The following is a 19943-nucleotide window of genomic DNA, read 5'->3' as shown; positions in this document are numbered from 1 at the left end:
TCTTGCTCTTACTCTACATTATTGCTCGTTTAGTTGAAACGTACCGTAACTTGCTACATAGTTGCTTGTTCTCTCCTCACTCGATATTCCAAGCGTCCAGCTATACATACTACCAAACCGCTGTACGATGTAAATACGCCTTTGTGTCTTATTTATTTGCTTCGTTATCGCGATGCGATTTTGTACGCAAAGTTCATTGCCCCAAACCTCGTGTTCACAGTACCGCGTGGAATAGAATCATTGAAGTTTTTTTAACATCCTTCGACGGACTTCATAATGTCAAACTGTACAATTATCGTTACGGTAATACGACATTTGCGTTGACGGTCTCTGTAATAATAAGCATAGCAAGAAAATTGTTATGAAACAAGAAGAGATATTTGTCTTTTCGTTGTATTTTAATAACACCAGTATCGTTTACAATTAACACAACTGTTACTCTTACGGTACTATGGTACTTGAGAGGATCTTAACCATGGATTCTATACCGTCAGGATAAGATATCGATCTCGTGCATTTATGACATACCTACACTCAAAGAGTCTGCACCTCTGTAATTTCGTATAACCTTCTGGATCGGTAAACGTATCGGATTGCTAAATGTTTAACGGTAGCTTGTTTGGTATGAAGGGGAATGGAGCAACGCTGAACAACGGATAATACTTACTATTATTACAGAAACTAAATCTTAGATTCTAACCGGTAACTATTTTTCTACGTGTCAGTTTCTCCTGAAATATTTAATTGCCACACATTCGTAAATAAGTTTTCAAACTTTGAAATTAGATCGTCCCCTGTCGGTTCTCGATCGAAACTGGGGGAAGAAAGCGTGTTAGCTAAAGTGTAAATAACAACGAGTCGTTGCGGTGCAAACATTAAAAATGAGAGTTTAGTTACTACCTAGGAATTGAAGTGCGTGTAACGCGATAAGGGCTTCTCGTGTGTACGATGCTTAATTAAGTTCTCATTGTATATACGTTGCACAACCGGAATAGAGAAAAACAATCCGTGCGGGTTGCAATTAAGCAACGGACGTGGTTACGCGTGTTAGGGGCATCACGATGCCATTGGCGTAACTAGGTAGGGGCCAGGGTGGGCCTGGCGGCGATTTAACTCGTGGCGATTTGATGTATGGATAAAGTGCGCGGTAATACAAAGCGTGAAGATCAAACGCGTAACAATACAACCTGATGCTATTTAACCCGTGACGACATATCACATGGCAATATAACGGTCATCTAACACGTGGTGATTATGAGTCAATACGATACGTGACAATAGAACGCATGGATATATGTAACCTAAGACCATCTTTCCTCAGAAAATAATCTTCGTTACGCCAATGAAGAGTAGCAAGAATAACAATAACGTAAAGATAGAGGTGGGAAGGAAATGTTGAAAGAAAAAGGTAGTAGAACGCATTCCAGCAACACCACGCGAAAGAAGATAGAGTAACCTTGGCATAGTAAAGTTATCGGAACGTCTCCCTACTGAAAATCCCCACCTTGACTCGTTTCTATCAAGCTCGTTAAACTTTATCAAGTAGCGTGTCAACGACTTCGTGAAATTATTTAATATCATCGTTATGCTCGTGCGCAGAGGATTATCCATATCCTTGACAGTATCATCTTATCGGCATGCGAACAACATTGGGGTTGCAAAATCGTCTCGGTGACCGACTGATCTTTTTATATCAACCTTTGGATTCTTCCTTAGATACGTTTTACTCTATTTGGACGTGCTATTTGTATCGTAAACATGTATGGGATATATTTCTTAGGGCGAGAGTTCCGAGACTTTAATGGACTGAGATTCACTATAGAAATGGTCGTTTCTCGTGACCCATTCGTTTCTAACGTATTGTGTTCCAAAGTCCCAAAAACTTCCACAATCTGAAAGTCTTCAAAGGTCTTAAAGTTTCAGATTGATGATAGAAATTTACAGTGTAACTACTGTAGACTTCTCGGTTATAAAAATACTTAAAATAATGAAAACAATATTCTTGTTCTACTATTTTTTAAATAAAGTCAGTACTTAAGTGGACATTTGCAAGTTTTGACTCGCTCGACACCGAAGCCCAAACACACATGGGTCGAATTAACTTCTAAGGATTCGAATTTATCGATCGAATTTACCATCAAAGGAACCGTGTAAAACTCCGTACTTTACATTATAAATATCCGGGAGGCGCAGTTAGAGGTTTCGTAGTTGTACTCCGAGCGTTATAGCTCCGTTTCAGTATCGTTTGACGCATACCGTGCGTCGTTAGTTCCATTCGATGGACAACGGTCGGACGCATACGGCGCGTCATCAGTTTCGGACTTAATCGCGCTGATCGAAGTTCTGTGCCCCTGGAGCGTTTAAGAACTCGACATACGCCAGCGGATGTGGCGTAGACTTTTTACTTGTGGCTTTGTTGCACTTTTATTTTCGTCGTTTCTCGACCGTGCTACTGGTGCACGCTTTCAGCCTAAGTCAACGATAAGAGAAAAAAAGGGAGACAGACGAAGAAAACAACTGTCAGTTTCGCTCGCGAACGTGCATCCGGATGTACTCCTCGCCATGAGAAACGTTATTCCGTTAAGGAACGCTCGTTAATTACCCATCGAACAAGATAATCAGATGGTAAAATGCGATCACTACGACTCTAGATCCTAGTTATTTTACGGTCTACAGATATGTGGTCTTAATAGAGTAATTTAAAGTGGAGTATGAAATGCCTTTTTTTATATTTCTTTTTAGTTTAAGTTCTAATTGCGCTATGCATCATTTAACGCTGTATACTATATGAGTCGCGTGCTATAGTGTCACATATTAAATATCAACTCGTCCCATATGTCGCCACGTGCCAAAACCTGCGCTGTATTTTGCCATGCACTATATTGCCATATGTTAGAATTGTCCCATTCTATATATTTCTGCATATGGTATGTTGCCATATGCCATATATTACTATGTGTCATGTATCGCCGTGTACCATATATCGCCATGTGTCATATGTCGCCATGTGTCATATATCGCCATGTGTCATATATCGCCGTGTGTCATATATCGCCATGTGTCATATATCGCCATGTGTCATATATCGCCGTGTACCATATATCGCCATGTGTCATATATCGCCGTGTACCATATATCGCCATGTGTCATATATCGCCGTGTACCACATATCGCCGTCTACTATATATCGCCGTGTACCATATATCGCCATGTGTCATATATCGCCGTGTACTATATATCGCCGTGTACCATATATCGCCATGTGTCGTATATCGCCATGTGTCATATATTGCCGTGTACCATATATCACCACGTGTCATATCTTGCCACGCGTTTTATAACAACGAATCCCCTTTTACTTGAATTGAAAGTATGATTGATAACGATCACGAGAAATTGTAGCAGAAACTGTAAACTGAATTTATTTCTTTTTGTACACGCGCCACATGTTTCACTTTCAAGTCGTTTTCTTAATTAGCTTGGAAAGTATGATGCCTATAGAGATTAATGTTAACCGCGCAACGCTTCCTGCGGATAGTATAATTATACGTTTAGCGCGAATATTTTAATTATCAAACGCCTCCGTTACGTTTATCGCGTTTAGTCTAAAATCGCACGCTGCCAGTGACGATAACTGATCATTGTAGAATCGCGTTGAAAAGTCTGTAGAAAATCGCGTCGATTCTCGCATCGTTTTCGATCGATCGAATTGCACGCTGACCGTCGATCGGAGTAACACTTTCGCTCGATTTAAAGTTCAAGAGAATCGTTTTAGCTGCACGCAGTCGTAGGCCGCGGCAAGGTCGCTGATTTTCGAACAGTAAATTCACCTGATTGCCTTCGACGCTACGAAAGCAATGAACATAAGTTCCTTTAACTCGGTTTGCTGCATACAGTGCGCATTATCACTCAAACGAATATAAATAAACTCTTTAAAAAGTTGTTATATTTAAGAAGAGAAATTAGGTTATATCCGCGAAGGTCATCTCAAGGTTAAAATTTCACCTTTATCCTTTTTATCGTGGCTATATATCTTTTTGTAAACCAATATTGTCAAACATTCTGTATAAAAAAGTATTAAGATCAAAATTTTTATTGTCTTTGAAATTTTTTATTTAAAGTGTTGAAAAGGATGCACCTAAAAGAAAGCAATCTAGTTACGAGCTTTAGGCTCCTTTCGTTTCTCCAACAGTATTGCAAGTATTTTACATACCATATTATGTTAGCTGTACAAACTTTTACCTCTTCCATTCTTTCCAAATATTTACCATCTCCGAGAGAATCGTTGGCTAGCGTCGAGGTAAATACCCCGTATACACAGGGTACCTATAAATAATTTAATATCAGTCTGTTATAAAAGTGCGACGATAAAGACGTCTGAGTATCATCGAAATTGTTTGCACAGAAGAACGTGAAAGAGGAATAATGGTTCAATCGAGAGGAAAGTAACATCCTGCCGTCATCCTGGCGCGTGGCAAACCAGGCCAAAGGCCTGGATCCTCATCCTCCTCGTCCTCGTCCACGGAGAGGTTGCAAAGGATGCCAGGACCGGCTCAAGAGAGGCCTCGTGCTCAACGATTAACCGACATCGAGCCACCGACTGCAAAGGTAAGTAAACGATTATAATATAAGAGTTATAGCCTGTCGTGACTCATAACGAGAACATACAGGGTGCTCGCGATAATGTGGACCAGCGTTTTTCTCTAACGGTATACTCTAAGGATTACAAAAACGTATAAGAGTATGAAGTTGTACTATATTTTACTAGCAACACGATGAGCTATATCACTTTACTAAGCTATAAAGTGCTCTGCTCGATTTGTCACGCGTGGATCTTGTTTTATAAGATCATATTACAGATAATGTTTACTACACTGTCAGGCCATTTAAACTACTTGAAAATTGAAATGAAAGCGTTTATATCCAGTATGATATTAGCACAAAGTATTAAAAATGTAATAAATAGAAATGTATTCTTATTGGTGGAAGTGAAATACTGATCTATGTTAGTACGGACACCCTGTATGCTTCACTTCAACGATTTAAATGAAACTGTGAATATCTGTTGATAGAATTTGCATTGTCTCTTTGATATTAATAATAGTATCGTCAAAGGGAAATCTGAATTACTATGAAATTGTGTGCAGCGATTTAGCGGTGAAAATTTAGTGTAATTGAGGTTGACGGTAGAATATTATGTTGACGAAAACAAACGTTCAAGAACGTTCTAAGCAGTGAAACTTAGTAAAAGCGGGCGTAATGATTTTGCATGTTTCCTGGAAAAATGGGTTACGGTTGGGTAACAATCGCAGGTATACCAGGGGAAAACCGTAACGAAACATTTTTCTACGTATTTCATACTGATATTAATCTAAACTTTTTATTATGTTAGGCAATCAAACGTATTTTTCTTGTATTTATTTTTTATAATTTATAAATCGAATCAGGCGAAATTCCTTCAGACTTTCAAACGTCCTTTCACATTTTTAAATTCGTAAATTGATTTTGTCATGTCCCTCGTTGTTGACCCTACGGAAACCATATATGGAGAGACTCACAACATCATCTGTTATCATGTAAAACCTCGTTAAAATCTGAGGGGTACATTTCGTATGGTTTTCTTGTTCGTTTCTTTTATACGACCCTCGATGTACGATTTTATTCGACGGTGTTACCTTGCACGCGAAGGTGTGAAAGGTTTCGTGCAACGTGTCGAGACACGACATCGCTACAACCTTAATTTACCTTGATCTTCCTTTCATTCTCGTTTTACATCTCGATGATATCAGCCGGCTTTCTGTTAATTGCTCACACGACCCTTGCTTGGTATAGGTCAGAAATTGCGTCGCAATGTCCAGTTGCCTCTTTCCTCGCGGATTTAATGTTAATCTTTTTAAATCGCTCCTTCGTTCAGCTTTCTCCGATTCCGTTTACTTTCTCTTTTTAAAGAGACGCGATTTTCACGCGTTTCTCGATATCCGGTCTTTTCATTCAATAAAATTAATGTCGTACATTAACGAGCGCCATTCTCTAGGGAAAATGGGAGGCTCCATATTTCGCTGTTGAAATTATTACGATAAACATTTACTCGATAATATCGATTATCTTCAATTGGAATTAACGCTTTACGATGTTTCAATAAAAGTCATCCCTTTTAAGTTCCACTGCAATTCGAACAATGCTATGCAGTTTAACTGAACCAGCTATTAAAAGTTTGAGGCGGTCTGCGTATAATTTTAACAGTTAATATGTTTCATCGTCGACGCAAAATATTGCGTCGCTTTTTCATGGTCCAAGAACGAGAACAAGAACGCAAGCTGTAATAAAGCCAAGCATTCCGATGCCAACCAAGCAAATAAAAGCGGTTATTCAACGAGGACAATGGATCTCCAGCTTTTTCTTTTCTCCTCCGGTACTTTCGGTTCTCTTTTCCGTTGATAACAGACACACAAGACGGTTGGTCTTTGCGTTAGCTTTTCGGACCAGTTCAGCAAAGTTGCGCTCGTATTCGCGAGAGAATGCGGAAGTTGCTTCTATTTCGCTCTGGTCTCGTTCGTCCATCTCGTTGGCGTGAGAGCAAATCGATAGGCTTTGCTAGCTACCGTTTCTACATGTATACCTATCGTGTGCGTACCAACATCATCTCCTGGAACACCCATCCATTTGACGGAAGCCTTCTATTTTCCTGGCCGATGAGTTAACCCTAGAAATACCAAACAGCGGGGGAACCTTTCGAGACCATCTGCTAGAAAATATTGAAAACTGCTCCTATATAAAATTTCTAATAAATTCTTCAGTTTCGTTGGCGTCTTCAAGGTTACGAGGAGGGATCAATCTCGGGTCAACGCCTTTTATCTCTTAATCGGCTGATTTTCTGATCAAGAAAGTCCTTTCAATTGCGATAAATTAATGCGAATAGATTTCTCTTATTCACAACGCATACAAATGCGATCAGCTTTCTTTTTTCATAAAAATAATCGATGCACTTAGAGACTAAATATATCGCAGCAGGTAGTATTTTTACGTGACGTATCATGCGCGCAATTACACCACGCATTATACTGCAATTAACGGTGTCGACGCGTTCAGTATTCCCCCTCGTATACATTTTCTCGCGCTATATCGCCGTGCGAATGATTTTTACGTGTTACGTCACCATGTGTAATATCTTTGTATGTTACATTGTTGGATAGTGTCTCCTCGCGTTATATCGCCGGGCAGTGTTTCCTCGCGTTATATCGCTGGAGATCCGTCACGACTGATATCGTTGCGTTAAATTATCATTTGTAAGCTATCGTCATACTCTGGATTAACGTAAATTCGTTATATTATTGCTGCAGTATACTTGTTACATAACAATTGTTGCATAACTATAAAATTGTACGACGTGCAGAATATTTTAAAAATAAATAAGAGTTGAAAGAGGAGGTGATAATTTTGCAAAGCATATAGCGTCCGATGAGTAAGTTGGAACGCGTTCGCATAGTCTTCGAAGCCATGTTTTCTTTAGCAGATGTTCCTTTTTTTTCTTCTTCATTGACGAGCGAGCTTCCATGACGTGTCGAGTACATATGTTTCGCTCGTTCTTGCTGCCTTCATAAACTACATACTTGTTATTTTAACGGATCCACGCAGTTCGTTCACGAAGTTCACGCGTTGCTTCGAAAGTGCACGCGACCGTGTTAATTAAGGCTTCTCTCATTATTATGCGTATCCATTACGCTGTTGGTTTAAGATATTCACCGGAGTCGTCGTACACTTGCGTACGCTGTCAAATAAGGAATACGGTATTCACTGAACTAGTTTCTTGTTTCAGTAAATCGTGTTACGTTTCTTCATCCGAGCCTCGTGTCGGGAGGGGATGAAATGCTGCAATCCGTTCGTTTTCTCTTTTATCCACAGAACGCACGTTTTTACGTCTGCATTTAGTTTTGTTGCAGTTTTTTTTTCTTCTTGTAGAAGTGGAAGGAAGAAGACAGGAAACAATTAATACTTTCAGAACTACCGTTTTGTATTTATTACGAAGTTTATTTTGTCTGCAGCCAATTAAAATTATAAAAACGTTAGAGATAACAGAACTTTAACCGCGCTCGGAACCTGAAATATTTGCGAAAAACTGGTATAATTTTCTCAGTCGATCAATGCTATCGGGAGTCATTAGGAAGAAGAAGGCCAGTGCTTTCTCGAAGCGGTCCAGTTTGCCATCAGGTTGATTAATGGAATGATTGACGATCCTTTTCATCCAAGCGAATCCCCATTTTTACGACTAGAATCTATTGTTGTTAGAACACCAGACACTTCTACTGACCAAGGTCGATGGAAATTGGGTACAGTATCGGAATTGCACACCTGGGACTTTGCTGTCTATAGAATTTCACACTTGGGAAATTTCAAAGCATTTCACTAACTTTTATTGAAAAATTTCTCCATTTTCAAACGTTCGAATCTTCACATTTCTAAATTCGAATGTTTTCTACTTGAAAATTTTCAAATTCCGATTTCCAAATTTCTGAAATTCTAAATTGCTAAATTCTCATCTTATGTTTCTAAATTGTGAAATCTCAAATTTTCAAACTTCAAATTTTCAAATTACAAATTTTTCTACCTTCTCAACCCCGAAATTCCCAAATCGCTATTTTAAGAATATTTCCAAGTCGAGATTTTCGCAGCTGCGCAATTTGAGAAAAATTTGCTCCGACAAGCCTGCGACCGACTGTTAGGTATCGACGAGCAAACTATCACGTGATGGGTTTTTACGCTTGACAGGATATTCCAATCATTTGCCGCACCGATCGGAAGAAAAGAGCAGACGTAAATAATGGTGTGCGAAATTTTATGTTCGCACCAGAAATAGAACTTTTCTCGGTTGAGCAGACGGATACGGTGAGCGGAGAGAAGCTTCTTCCCCAGATACTGTTGCTGCAAAAAAATGCTACTTCTAGAGAGTGGATGTTCGAATGTTGTTTTAAATATTCCTGCAAAATTTATGTTGCCGTTTAAAACGTGGAATTCGTGGCGTGTGAGGTGTCAGGAAAAGATGGAAGCATTTATACTTGTTCGCGCGATAATAAAATCGAATCTGTAGTAAACTATTTCAGGCTTGAATTTTCTGAACAGTGGTGTTGCTTCGACATTTGGTAGATTCTTAAACCGACTAATTTATGTAGGCAATTTTTATGATTTTCTTAAAACTGGCTCTAAAAGATTTGTATTTTAGTAGCTATAGATTATGTGTATTATGTATTATATTATGAATTTGTAAATTTTAAAAAGTTCTGAAAATTGTCCAGTTTAAAGATCTGTACCTTCGAAAAATTTCGATTAGTAAATGTGTATTATGTATTATATTATATTATATTATGAATTTGTAAATTTTAACAAGTTCTGAAAATTGTCCAGTTTAAAGATCTGTACCTTCGAAAAATTTCGATTAGTAAATGTGTATTATGTATTATATTATATTATATTATGAATTTGTGAATTTTAAAAAGTTCTGAAAATTGTCCAGTTTAAAGATCTGTACGTTCGAAAAATTTCGATTAGTGAATGTATATTAAAAGTATTTTATTAGTGTTATTTAAAACGGTATTGCAGGAGATAAAAAAGACTGCAGTTAGAGGTATCATGCGATGTGACGTATAAGTTGTGTGTGAAGGGCACTTTTGCTACGCCATAAGAAACCCTATCCAGACGGATGAGTCACGATCCAAGTGTTGGGATTCAATCTGCGAAAAGCTGCGTAGAAAATGTACTCCAACCGCGCCCATCTTCGTCAGAACGACGACGCCTTGGAAAAATTGTATGACGACGATTCCCGTTTCCCTTCTCTTCTTCCTTTTTTTTTCGTCGACGTGCTTTCGAATCAATAATCCTGTACAAGGACTAGCCTTTCTTTGACCGGAAGAATTCAAAGGCCACCCCTTTTGTCTGCATTTCAATCCTCCAACAAGACCAGATGAAATGTGTTTTCTTCCACTTCTTTTTAACTTTAATGGAATAAATATATCTACAATGGCGTGAAAATCTTTTCCGAATATCTTTTTATTTTCATATTCGCATTCCTTCTGTTATTTGTTTAACTTGTCTTTGTTTATTTATTTATTTATTGTTTACTACAGTGAATAATAAATATATAATATTTTATTCGTAATGTTGAATAAACAAAAAAAGTGATATGGATTGTCACAGTCACCAGATATTTTATTCATTTAGCGTAAACGATAGTAATTCTTGTCGATAGAATTTTATTTGTGTCGAAAAATGATTTTTTTACGAGAAACTAGTCAAGCAAGGGCGGTCTAGGTTATCGTCATTCTTGAACGAAACAATCAAGACCCTTGAAAGCAAAGCAAGTTTCCATGCGTCTAACAACCAGCGAGCTTCATTACTCTTTGCGCAAAGTTGGTGTTTGCTTGCACCATACACCCCTTGCTCTTGGTAAACTTCATCTCAGTCTGGCTACTACTTGCCTTAAAGCTTTTTCGAATTTTAATCTCGATGCGGAAAGAATTATGGTTTATCTTCCGTGACCCGCAATAAGAAGATAACATTTATTTCTATTTTCGAGCAAGAACACCAGCACCGAGATTTGGAACCGAACGGTTCAATTACATAGTTGGATTTATAATTTCATTTTTAAATTCAGTTCAATGTCCAAATTATAAATTATCAAATTTTCGAATTATCAAAAACCTTCAATCGTTAAATTTCTTATTTCCTCAAACACTTAAAAAGTTCCAAATCTGAAAGTTTGCTAATTTGCGAATAATTTTGCTCTGCACTAAAAAGATCCATCTGAATGTCGCTTAATAGCTTTTCAGGATCGCCTTTGTTTCGAAAGTAAATGATTACTTAAACGAAACTTTCTAATTGTCATTTTGTTTCACCTGTTTATGACATATATCGGAGTCCTAATTTTCCGTATCCCGAGTCCCTGTTTGCCGCTGGCTTCGCCCTACTTTCTCGTCCAAGGTTGCCCATCATTATTGCTTGATTGGATGTGTTACTAGAACGACCCAGTTTTTGCTGAAAACTATTATTTCCATCGGGCTTTATTGTGCTGTCCCCTCAAAAAGGCGGAAGACAGTTACCTTTCAGCCATTAACGATACAATGTAGCCTCGTTCCTTTGCTCTTATAACTTTTTTTGGTACCGGCAGATGAGTTTCTCTGTACAATTAACATTTGGAAGTAATTAACCCATCCTTCCTTGCGATTGTATCTGCCGAAGTTAACTGAGGATTAAAAGTTAGAATTTCACTGTAGAATGCACACCTTTTGTAGGAACACCCAGTATCGTATACCGCGCCCTCAAAAATACTCACCCCTTCTTCTGTTCCACTCTGTCCGCATTGCGTAAAGTTAAATCGTTCCAAAAATATCAATCATAGAAGAATAGCTTTTTAATTAATCGCGTTCATTCTATTCGGGCTTGAGGGTTGAAATCCGGCGGGTAATTACAAGTCAGTGGTGTCGACGTTGTAAATTGTGGGATCTAGGGATTTCGGGACGTAGGGATATCGGGAGGTAGAGATATCGGGGCGTAGGGGTATTGGAATGTAAGGATATGGAAGCATAGTAATATCGGAAACTAGCAATATTGAAATTTAGAGATTTCGAAATGTAGAGATATCGGGACGTAGGGATAGTGAGACGTGGGGATAGCGAGACGTAGGGATATCAAGATATAGTAATATCGGGACGTAGATATATCAGCATGTAGGGATATCAGGGACTAAGGATATCACAAATCAGTAATATTGGGATCTAGAGATTGAAGATATATATGGATGCCCATACGTATATTGGCTTTAGGAATACTTGGATCTGGAGATACTTGACTCTAAGAGCAGTGGGGTATGAGGATTACAGTGAAAGTGTACTTACATATACAAATTTTGGGATACTCGGATCTGGAGATCGGAGGTTCTATATAAATATAACCTGATTTAGATATATTGGGATGAAGTGATACTCGAATCTAGAATAATTGAAATAGCAGGACATAGCGAGGAATAGACACATTCGGAGGGGACGTTCGTATCAAGGGACGTGTCCATCTTGTGACGAGTGAAAGGGTTGAAGTCCCAAGGGTAACGGTAAATTGTCCGTGTCGCGATGGCAAAGGGTGGTGGCGCGGTCGAGTCGACGCGGCGCGTCGTCGTGGGCATCCCGAAGCGGAGTGGAGCAGAGCGGAGCGGAACGGAAGCTGGATGGTGACTCCGTGACCCAGTTTTCCCCCGACTCGACGCCAACGAGAGTGGATTCGAACGCGAACATGGATGGAATCGAGGCGTTTCGTCGGAGCACCCTGTTCGCCATCCTCGTTCCTCGTCGGCGGTGCGAAGCGTCATCGACGAACGAAGTCCTTCGGCACGTCGAGCCGCCGCGTCGCGGTCGCGTCGACTCGACGTCCTCGGCTCGGTATCTCACGCTCACGTCTCGACGTCGCGTCGTTCACGCTCGTCCTGTCTCGCGACGCTATGCGTCGCGTTCTCAGCAGCTGTGCCAGCTGTTCCAGCCGTCTCGAGGTAGTTGTTCGCCTTCGACGATACTTCTTCCTCGTCCACCGACCTCTCGTGTCCTTCGTCGACGATTCTCGTGTTCCGTTCGACCAATTCTCAGATCCTGACGGACTAGTGCGCGATTCCTTGAAACAAGGACAACCCTTCTCGTCTTCGTGTGTGCTCTCTCATGGATAATCGACCGGTAGATCAACAGGATTTCCGATGTGTTTACGGATCTCGTATCGGTTTATCGAAATTTTCTTGGGGAGCGTTCAGGTAGTGTTGCAACCTTTCATTGGCTCGTTTACGTTTCCCTTTCTTTCTCGTTTCAAACCTTCATTCATGAATCCATCGTATCTTGGGAGAAATGTGTCTTGCTTCTTTACAATTCGAAATACTACGACGACGCTTTGGTACGATCGTTTATACCTTCTATCCTTTTACATTTTCTTTTGATTTTGTCGTTTCGTTACGTATAGATGCGGCCGTATCTAATGGACTCGTCCTACCAGCTCGTCCTTGTTACGGTTTCTACCCCATTTCGCTCGACCCGATTCCTAGATGATCGAGTTATCAGCTTGCTGTTCAAGTTCTTTACTCATTCCCGCATGACCTATTTACGAATCTACTGGTAATTGCGCATAAAATGGTTCCATCCCTGCAAGTAAATCATTTTTATTGCTATGAATACTTAAGGCGTGCCGAGCATCGCTCAAGTGCGAAAAAGAAATGCAGCGAATGCAGAAATTCATTGAATCGACTATGATATATTTAGCTACGACGAGAAATATTTTATTACGTTACATTAAATTAAGTTTGGATCAATTTGAAATTAGATTGAGGTTACTCTTATTCACAGTACATCAAGTTAAATCTATTCATGTCGAGTTAAGTTTAAATTAAGTTACGTTAGGGTTACGTCGAAGGTTACGATCGAAGTCAGGTTAGATCAGGTACTCACATTAGGTTAAGATTCGACTTTAGGTTTAAGTTTATTTGCATCGGATTACATTTATATTGGTAACTGCTCAGCATAATTAAAAGTGTTCATAGCAATCGAAATTATCAGTGTATTTTGGAGAAACGCCGATCTACTTGAAAGCGGCAAATTATCTTAAAAAAGGATCAGCTACTCGTTGACTTTACTGCATTAACTCTTCCTGTGGTTTGTAATCTTCGACCCCTGTAACGCAATCTTTTCGTAGCATTTGTATTTCCAAAGTATCGATCATTTATTGTATGCTGTTTGAATAGCTTGCGTTTGTTCTATTTTCTTGTTGAACGTTCGATTTTTAGTTTTCCATTGTATCTGATCGATTGATCCGCTGCCTCGTCACTTCTCGCTTTCCAATCTTGCCACCCTTGAAAACCTAGGAAACCTTCAATAGATTTTCAGCCGGGATCAAGTTAACGCTTCGGTTCGCATGGCTTGCACCGATTGAAATCGCCGATCAATGGCGCGATCCTATCTGTGGCCGTTTGCGAATTTTCCCGCGGACCGTGTGTCAGAAGGAAGAATCGGTGACCTCGTAAGAATTTAACCGTGCATCGATCCAATCCCTGCCAACGGATTTTCCGTGCGAGAAATATTTTCGAATCTTCCGCTTTATGTGCCTGCTAACTCCCTTATCATCGAACAAGACTATTATATTCAAAATCTGAATGCAAGATTTAAGAATTCATTTCGTGCAAGGTTTAAGAAGAATGCATTTACAAGAACAGATGAAATATTAATTACATACTGATGGTGTTAAAAATTCATTTTTCTTCTGTTAAACTTAATAAAGAAATAAACAAAATATATGGTATGATGTATCGGTGTATAGGACGCATATTATGCGTAGTTCCACAGAACATACCGTATGACGCATCAGGTGTGTCGTCGGTCTTATCAGGTAAGTCAAGACGAGTATCGGTTGTATATACAGCATATGACGCACACGGTGTGTCGGCTATATAGCAGTGGGCGCACACTGTGCGTCATCATTATCGAGTACACTTGACGACGCATCAGGTGCGTCATATGTTGACACGCATACGCGATATTCAGATCAATAAATTTTAGTCTGCGACGCACATGATGCGTATCATCACACATCTACGTGCTGTGTATATGACACATCTGATGCGTCGTCGTTCAGCAGAGAAGACGCAAACTCGATCTTCAACATCGAGTGCATAACACATGTAGTCGAATTGTGGTAAACATAGGTCACATATAGTGCGTCATTGATTTCAGTAGACAGAATTATACACCTGGTGCGTCACTGATTTGGTTCGATGGATGATGTAAGACGTGATTGATTGTATACAGGACGCACCAGGTGCGTCAGTTTCGAGAAGTCAAAGCGTCCATTTTCAATCACAACGCAGGGTAATTGAAAATCGAGAGAGCTCTCAACTTTGAACGCAATTTGAGTCACCGTGGCATCGAGCCGGTTAATAAATTTCGCATAAAATCGTATTCGCAGCGAAAACTCGCGGACTGGAGGATCCACGTCGATTACATCGGAGCCGCGGCTATCGTGCAGGTTCCAATTATAGAAATTTACGGGCAAATGCGAAGGCGGATTGGCAGCGAAATCGGGTTTAAAGAAGCGTAAAGCAGGAGGCAGCGCGGAACGATCGTTTCCGAGCGATTGCCAGATCCAGCGGGGAGAGAACAGTGCCCGGTTTATACGTATAGAGTGGCTCGGATGTTTGCCTCAACGTTGCCAAAAAATACAATGACCCAAATAACACACAAGTTGCACTCCTTCGTCGATTCTCCTCCGCACTGCGAATCTACTCGAGACCGTTTCGCGTATCCTTTGTGGATCGAACTTGTATTCTTCAGTCTCCGATAGAACCGATACTTTCTGTATCTTACATTTCAAAAATATATCTACGACTTGATAGAACAATCACACGAATGCAACATCGCAAATTTACTGATCGTGTTACTAATTTTGGTACCAAGTTAAATATATTTCAATCCAAAACTATTTTAGCCACTATTATAAATATTATATCTGAATAAATGTGGAAATATTCGGGTGAGATATTCGTAACTAGCACAGATAATATTCTACAACTGGAGATGAACAAAGCGTTGAATTATAGGTATAATCGGTGATATATTCGTGAGCACTTTTATCTGTGGTTCCATTTGAAAATCCAGTAGATCGAGTATGCTATGTATAAAACGATGAAAGATATATGTTACGCGTGCTCGAAAAATTCAGTGACCTCATAATTCAATCCGTTTTAGCCTTCTGTTGTTCGTCATCGTTCTTGGATAAATATTGTAATGAAGGAAATGATTATACCGCTGCTTGAATGCTTTATGATGTACGTGGGATGTTTGTAATTCATTTTTTTCATCATTTCGATCTTCCGTTGCGTTGCGCAGATTTTTCGGTTAGTTTTTGGGTCACGAATTTTTCCTCGCTGTACTTTATTGATCTTCACGAAACGATTGTTAGGTTCTTTTGACCCGGCTACGGATATGGAAAGTTTGATTATGTAGAATGTTCAATAGAACTATGGGTGAAGTCGAGAGAGCAGAGTCCAATTTCAAAAATAAATAACAGTGTTTGAATGTTTTGGAGAAAAGTAGGAGGGTGGACGAAGAGTAGGAAAGAGTTAATTAATTAAGTAAATTCTTCAAACCCTAAACTCTTGAATTCCTAAATTTCTAAATCCCTAAACTCTCAAATTTCTAAACTCTCAAATCCCTAAACTCTCGAATCCCTAAACTCTTAAATCCCTAAACTCTCAAATCCTTAAACTTTCAAATCCCTACACTCTCAAATTTCTAAACTCTCAAATCTCTAAACTCTCAAAACTCTAAACTCTCAAATTTCTAAACTCTCAAATCCCTAAACTCTCGAATCCCTAAACTCTCAAATCCCTAAACTCTCAAATCCCTAAATTCTCAAATCCCTAAACTCTCAAATCCCTAAACTCTCAAATCCCTAAACTCTAAAATCCCTAAATTCTCAAATCCTTAAACTTTCAAATCCCTAAACTCTCAAATCTCTAAACTCTCAAATCCCTAAACTCTCAAATCCCTAAACTCTCAAGTCCCTAAATTCTCAAATCCCTAAACTCTCAACTTTCCAAATTTCCAAATTTTGAAATCCTCAAATTCCCAAATCTTCAAACTCCAAAATCCTCAATTTCCCACATTTCCAAATCATCAAAACCTCAGCCACAAAAATTCCAAAATTTTTTCACGACGAGAATTAATTGCATACGAAAATGCTCGTAATCCACCACGTTATCCGAGTATTAATCCCGCTTCGAAGGCAGAAGTTTTTCGATGAATGTTCAATAATTGAAGAGAAAGGTAAAATGGGAAGGTTGCTTTTAAATTTCATCGCCCTGTCGTTTGAGCATTCGTAGGTCAGGGTATTCGTGAGCAGTGAGACGTAAGCTTGTTGGACAAACGAGATAATTGATAGTGCTCTTATAATTGAAAGTCTACTCTACCATTTCTCTCGACAGTTAAAGAGGAAGTCCCTTGTACGTGGACTGAAAGGCTGCCTTGACTTCCGATTCTTTTTTTGCTCGGCTTTTGTGTAAGCCATACGTTCGATTTACCGTGCTGGAGAAACACGTTTCGACACTGATCACAGGTTACTTTTTCATTCAGTCTTCAATTTTCCTATTTATATATCAAAAATTTGACATACAAACTTGTTTGACTCGTTTAAAGTTTACACGATTAAAATTTTTTTATTTTTTTTCTTTAATAGAAAATTTTTATTAAGGGAGAGTTTTACCGTACTGGTCAAAGCGGGTTTTCAATTTTAATTACAGCTGCTCTTTTATATAAATAAATTTATGAATATTATAGTTTTATGTAACTTATTCTGGGAACAGTTTTTATTTTAACAAAATTCTGAGGTTGATGTTATATTAAGTACGTCATTTTTTATGCACAGAATATTAATACCACGAGTTGAATAATTTTTGTTATGTATCAAAGCTATCAAGTATAAAATTTATGGAGTGAATATATTTGTACATAAGAAGCATGCGTAGTAAAGTTATTACACTTAATTATAGCGTACTTACCTGTATGAACTTTGTTGCGCATGTTTGTTACCTACAGTTATCGATTGCGCATATATTTAATGTTCAAGGTCATCATCAAGGTCGTTAACAAATTTCTTGCATTTGTAGCAGTTGAACAATGTTAACGACCACGATGTAGGTCGTTATAGTGAAATCCTTGAATACATTATAATATCAATGAAATTCTTGAATATATTAGAATATTTTACAGTATAACGCGGACTTTGGAATAACTGACGGACGAGTTTAGTAATAAATTTTTAACTTACATTAATTATTTGTTGTGATTTCGAGATTGCAAGATTTCGAGATTGTGAGATTGCAAGATATCGAGATTTCAAGATTGTGAGATTGCAAGATATCGAGATATCGAAATTTCGAGATTTCAAGATTTCAAGGTTTCGAGATTTCAAGATTTCAAGGTTTCGAGATTTCAAGATTGTGAGATATTGAAATTTCGAGATTTCAAGATTGTGAGATTGCAAGATATCGAGATATCGAAATTTCGAGATTTCGAGATTTCGAGATTTCGAGATTTCAAGATTGTGAGATTGCAAGATATCGAGATATCGAAATTTCGAGATTTCAAGATTGTGAGATTTCAAGATTTCGAGATTTCAAGATTATGAGATTGCAAGATATCGAGATATCGAAATTTCGAGATTTCAAGATTTCGAAATTGTAAGATGTCGAGATATCGAGATTTCAAGATATCGAAATTTCGAGATTTCGAGATTTCAAGATTATGAGATTGCAAGATATCGAGATATCGAAATTTCGAGATTTCAAGATTTCGAGATTTCAAGATATCGAGATATCGAGATTTCAAGATATCGAGATATCGAGATTTCAAGATTGTGAGATTGCACGATATCGAAATTTCGAGATTTCGAGATTTCAAGATTGTGAGATTGCAAGATATCGAGATATCGAAATTTCGAGATTTCAAGATTGCGATATATCTCAAAGATATCGAGATTTCAAAATTTCAAGACTCCAAATTTTCGAAATTTCAGAACGTCAATATTTTAATATTTCATGATTTCAGAACATAAAACTCACCGAATGAAAAAATTCGAAATTTTTACATACATCCAACTTGCACATAAAACAATAAGCGTGACGTATGTACACGTGTCCTTATGTTACGCATCATGACTTGTACATTTACCAGAAGCAGAAAAATATTCCTGATGGAAGTTTAGGTTTCAAAGTACAAGGTCACCGACAAGCTTTATCTTGAGGTCACAGTGAATATCGTTTCAAGGTCATCGTTGCGAAAATATTTCAGATGTTAGACCTAATCGAGACACTGTATGTAGGTCATCATAGTCTGTAACTTCATAATTCCTCAAAATTAATTTCAGTGTAATGAAAATTTAAGAATTGTTCGTAAGCATTTTATATATATTTTATGGAGACACCTCTTATGTTACTTCGTTAGTATATAAAAAGTACACTAAAGGAGCACACGAAATTGGAAGGAAATCGGTGACCCGAATGTCGTGCATGCAGTCCCCTCGTTAATTCGAATTCTCCGTGCACGATGATTCATCTGAACCGTCTTCCTTCAATTGCCTTCACAGACTGCCTCCATATTCTGCCAGTATTAAACGCGATGCAGCGAAACTCGTTTAAAGCCTTCGTAAAACTTATATAACAAGTTTATTCGGGGTATAACTCTCGTCGATTTCGCGGCTCTCGGGTATCTGCTTCGCCGATTGAATCAAACACACTTTGATACGCTAACGACATTTAAATAGTAAGAATGCCAAGTGTTGTCTCGGATAGATAGATTAGCTTTCGGATATTATGGACTGTTTGCTGATCCTACTCGGTGTTTAAATTTTATTTTATTTTCCTGAATCACCAAAGTCCAGAAACTCCAAATTCCAAATCCTTACATTTCTGAAATTAGGAAATTTCGAAACTAACAATTTGTAGAACTTTTAAATTCTAAGATGTACAATTTCTGGAACTCCAAAATACCAAAATTCCTAAGTTCTAAAATTCCAAAATCCCAAAATCCCAAAATCTCAAAATCTAAAGTGTTTGGAACTCCAAAATACCAAAATTCCAAAGTTCTAAAATTCTAAAATTCCAAAACCCCAAAATTCTAAAATCTAAAGTGTCTGGAACTCCAAAATACCAAAATTCCTAAGTTCTAAAATTCTAAAATTCCAAAATGCCAAAATCCTAAAATCTAAAGTGTCTGGAATTCCAAAATACCAAAATTCCTAAGTTCTAAAATTCTAAAATTCCAAAATGCCAAAATCCTAAAATCTAAAGTGTCTGGAGCTCCAAAATACCAAAATTCCAAAGCTCTAAAATTCCAAAGTACCAAAATCCCAAAATCTAAAGTGTTTGGAACTCCAAA

At 38.3% G+C, this 19943-nt stretch overlaps 1 protein-coding gene and 1 long non-coding RNA gene across 8 annotated transcripts in view; one reads left to right on the top strand and one right to left on the bottom strand.

Annotated features, from left to right (window-relative positions):
* Positions 1–19943, top strand: part of CdGAPr (GTPase-activating protein CdGAPr) — a 39173-nt gene that overhangs the window by 3062 nt on the left and 16168 nt on the right. For 5 of the 7 annotated variants that reach the window (XM_076529576.1, XM_012289008.2, XM_076529580.1 and 2 more), the window contains exon 2: positions 4406–4608. In XM_076529576.1, the coding sequence (XP_076385691.1) occupies positions 4540–4608 (69 nt within the window). In that variant the 5' untranslated portion in view covers positions 4406–4539. Of the gene's footprint in view, positions 1–4126; positions 4301–4405; positions 4609–19943 lie in introns of those variants that run through there. The other 2 variants (XM_012289007.2, XM_076529574.1) reach the window with 2 other exon arrangements.
* On the bottom strand, positions 10154–12367 carry LOC143264122 (uncharacterized). The gene is made up of 3 exons (XR_013037640.1): positions 11324–12367; positions 11091–11233; positions 10154–11005 (listed from the first exon to the last, which is right to left on the bottom strand). It is a non-coding gene; the product is annotated as an uncharacterized LOC143264122 (long non-coding RNA).

The sequence above is a fragment of the Megachile rotundata genome, chromosome 1 (genome assembly GCF_050947335.1).
Source record: "Megachile rotundata isolate GNS110a chromosome 1, iyMegRotu1, whole genome shotgun sequence".
In the NCBI taxonomy this organism is placed as follows: Eukaryota; Metazoa; Arthropoda; class Insecta; order Hymenoptera; family Megachilidae; genus Megachile; species Megachile rotundata.
Note: the sequence above shows the minus strand (reverse complement) of the source record. Positions and strands in the feature narration are given on the sequence as shown.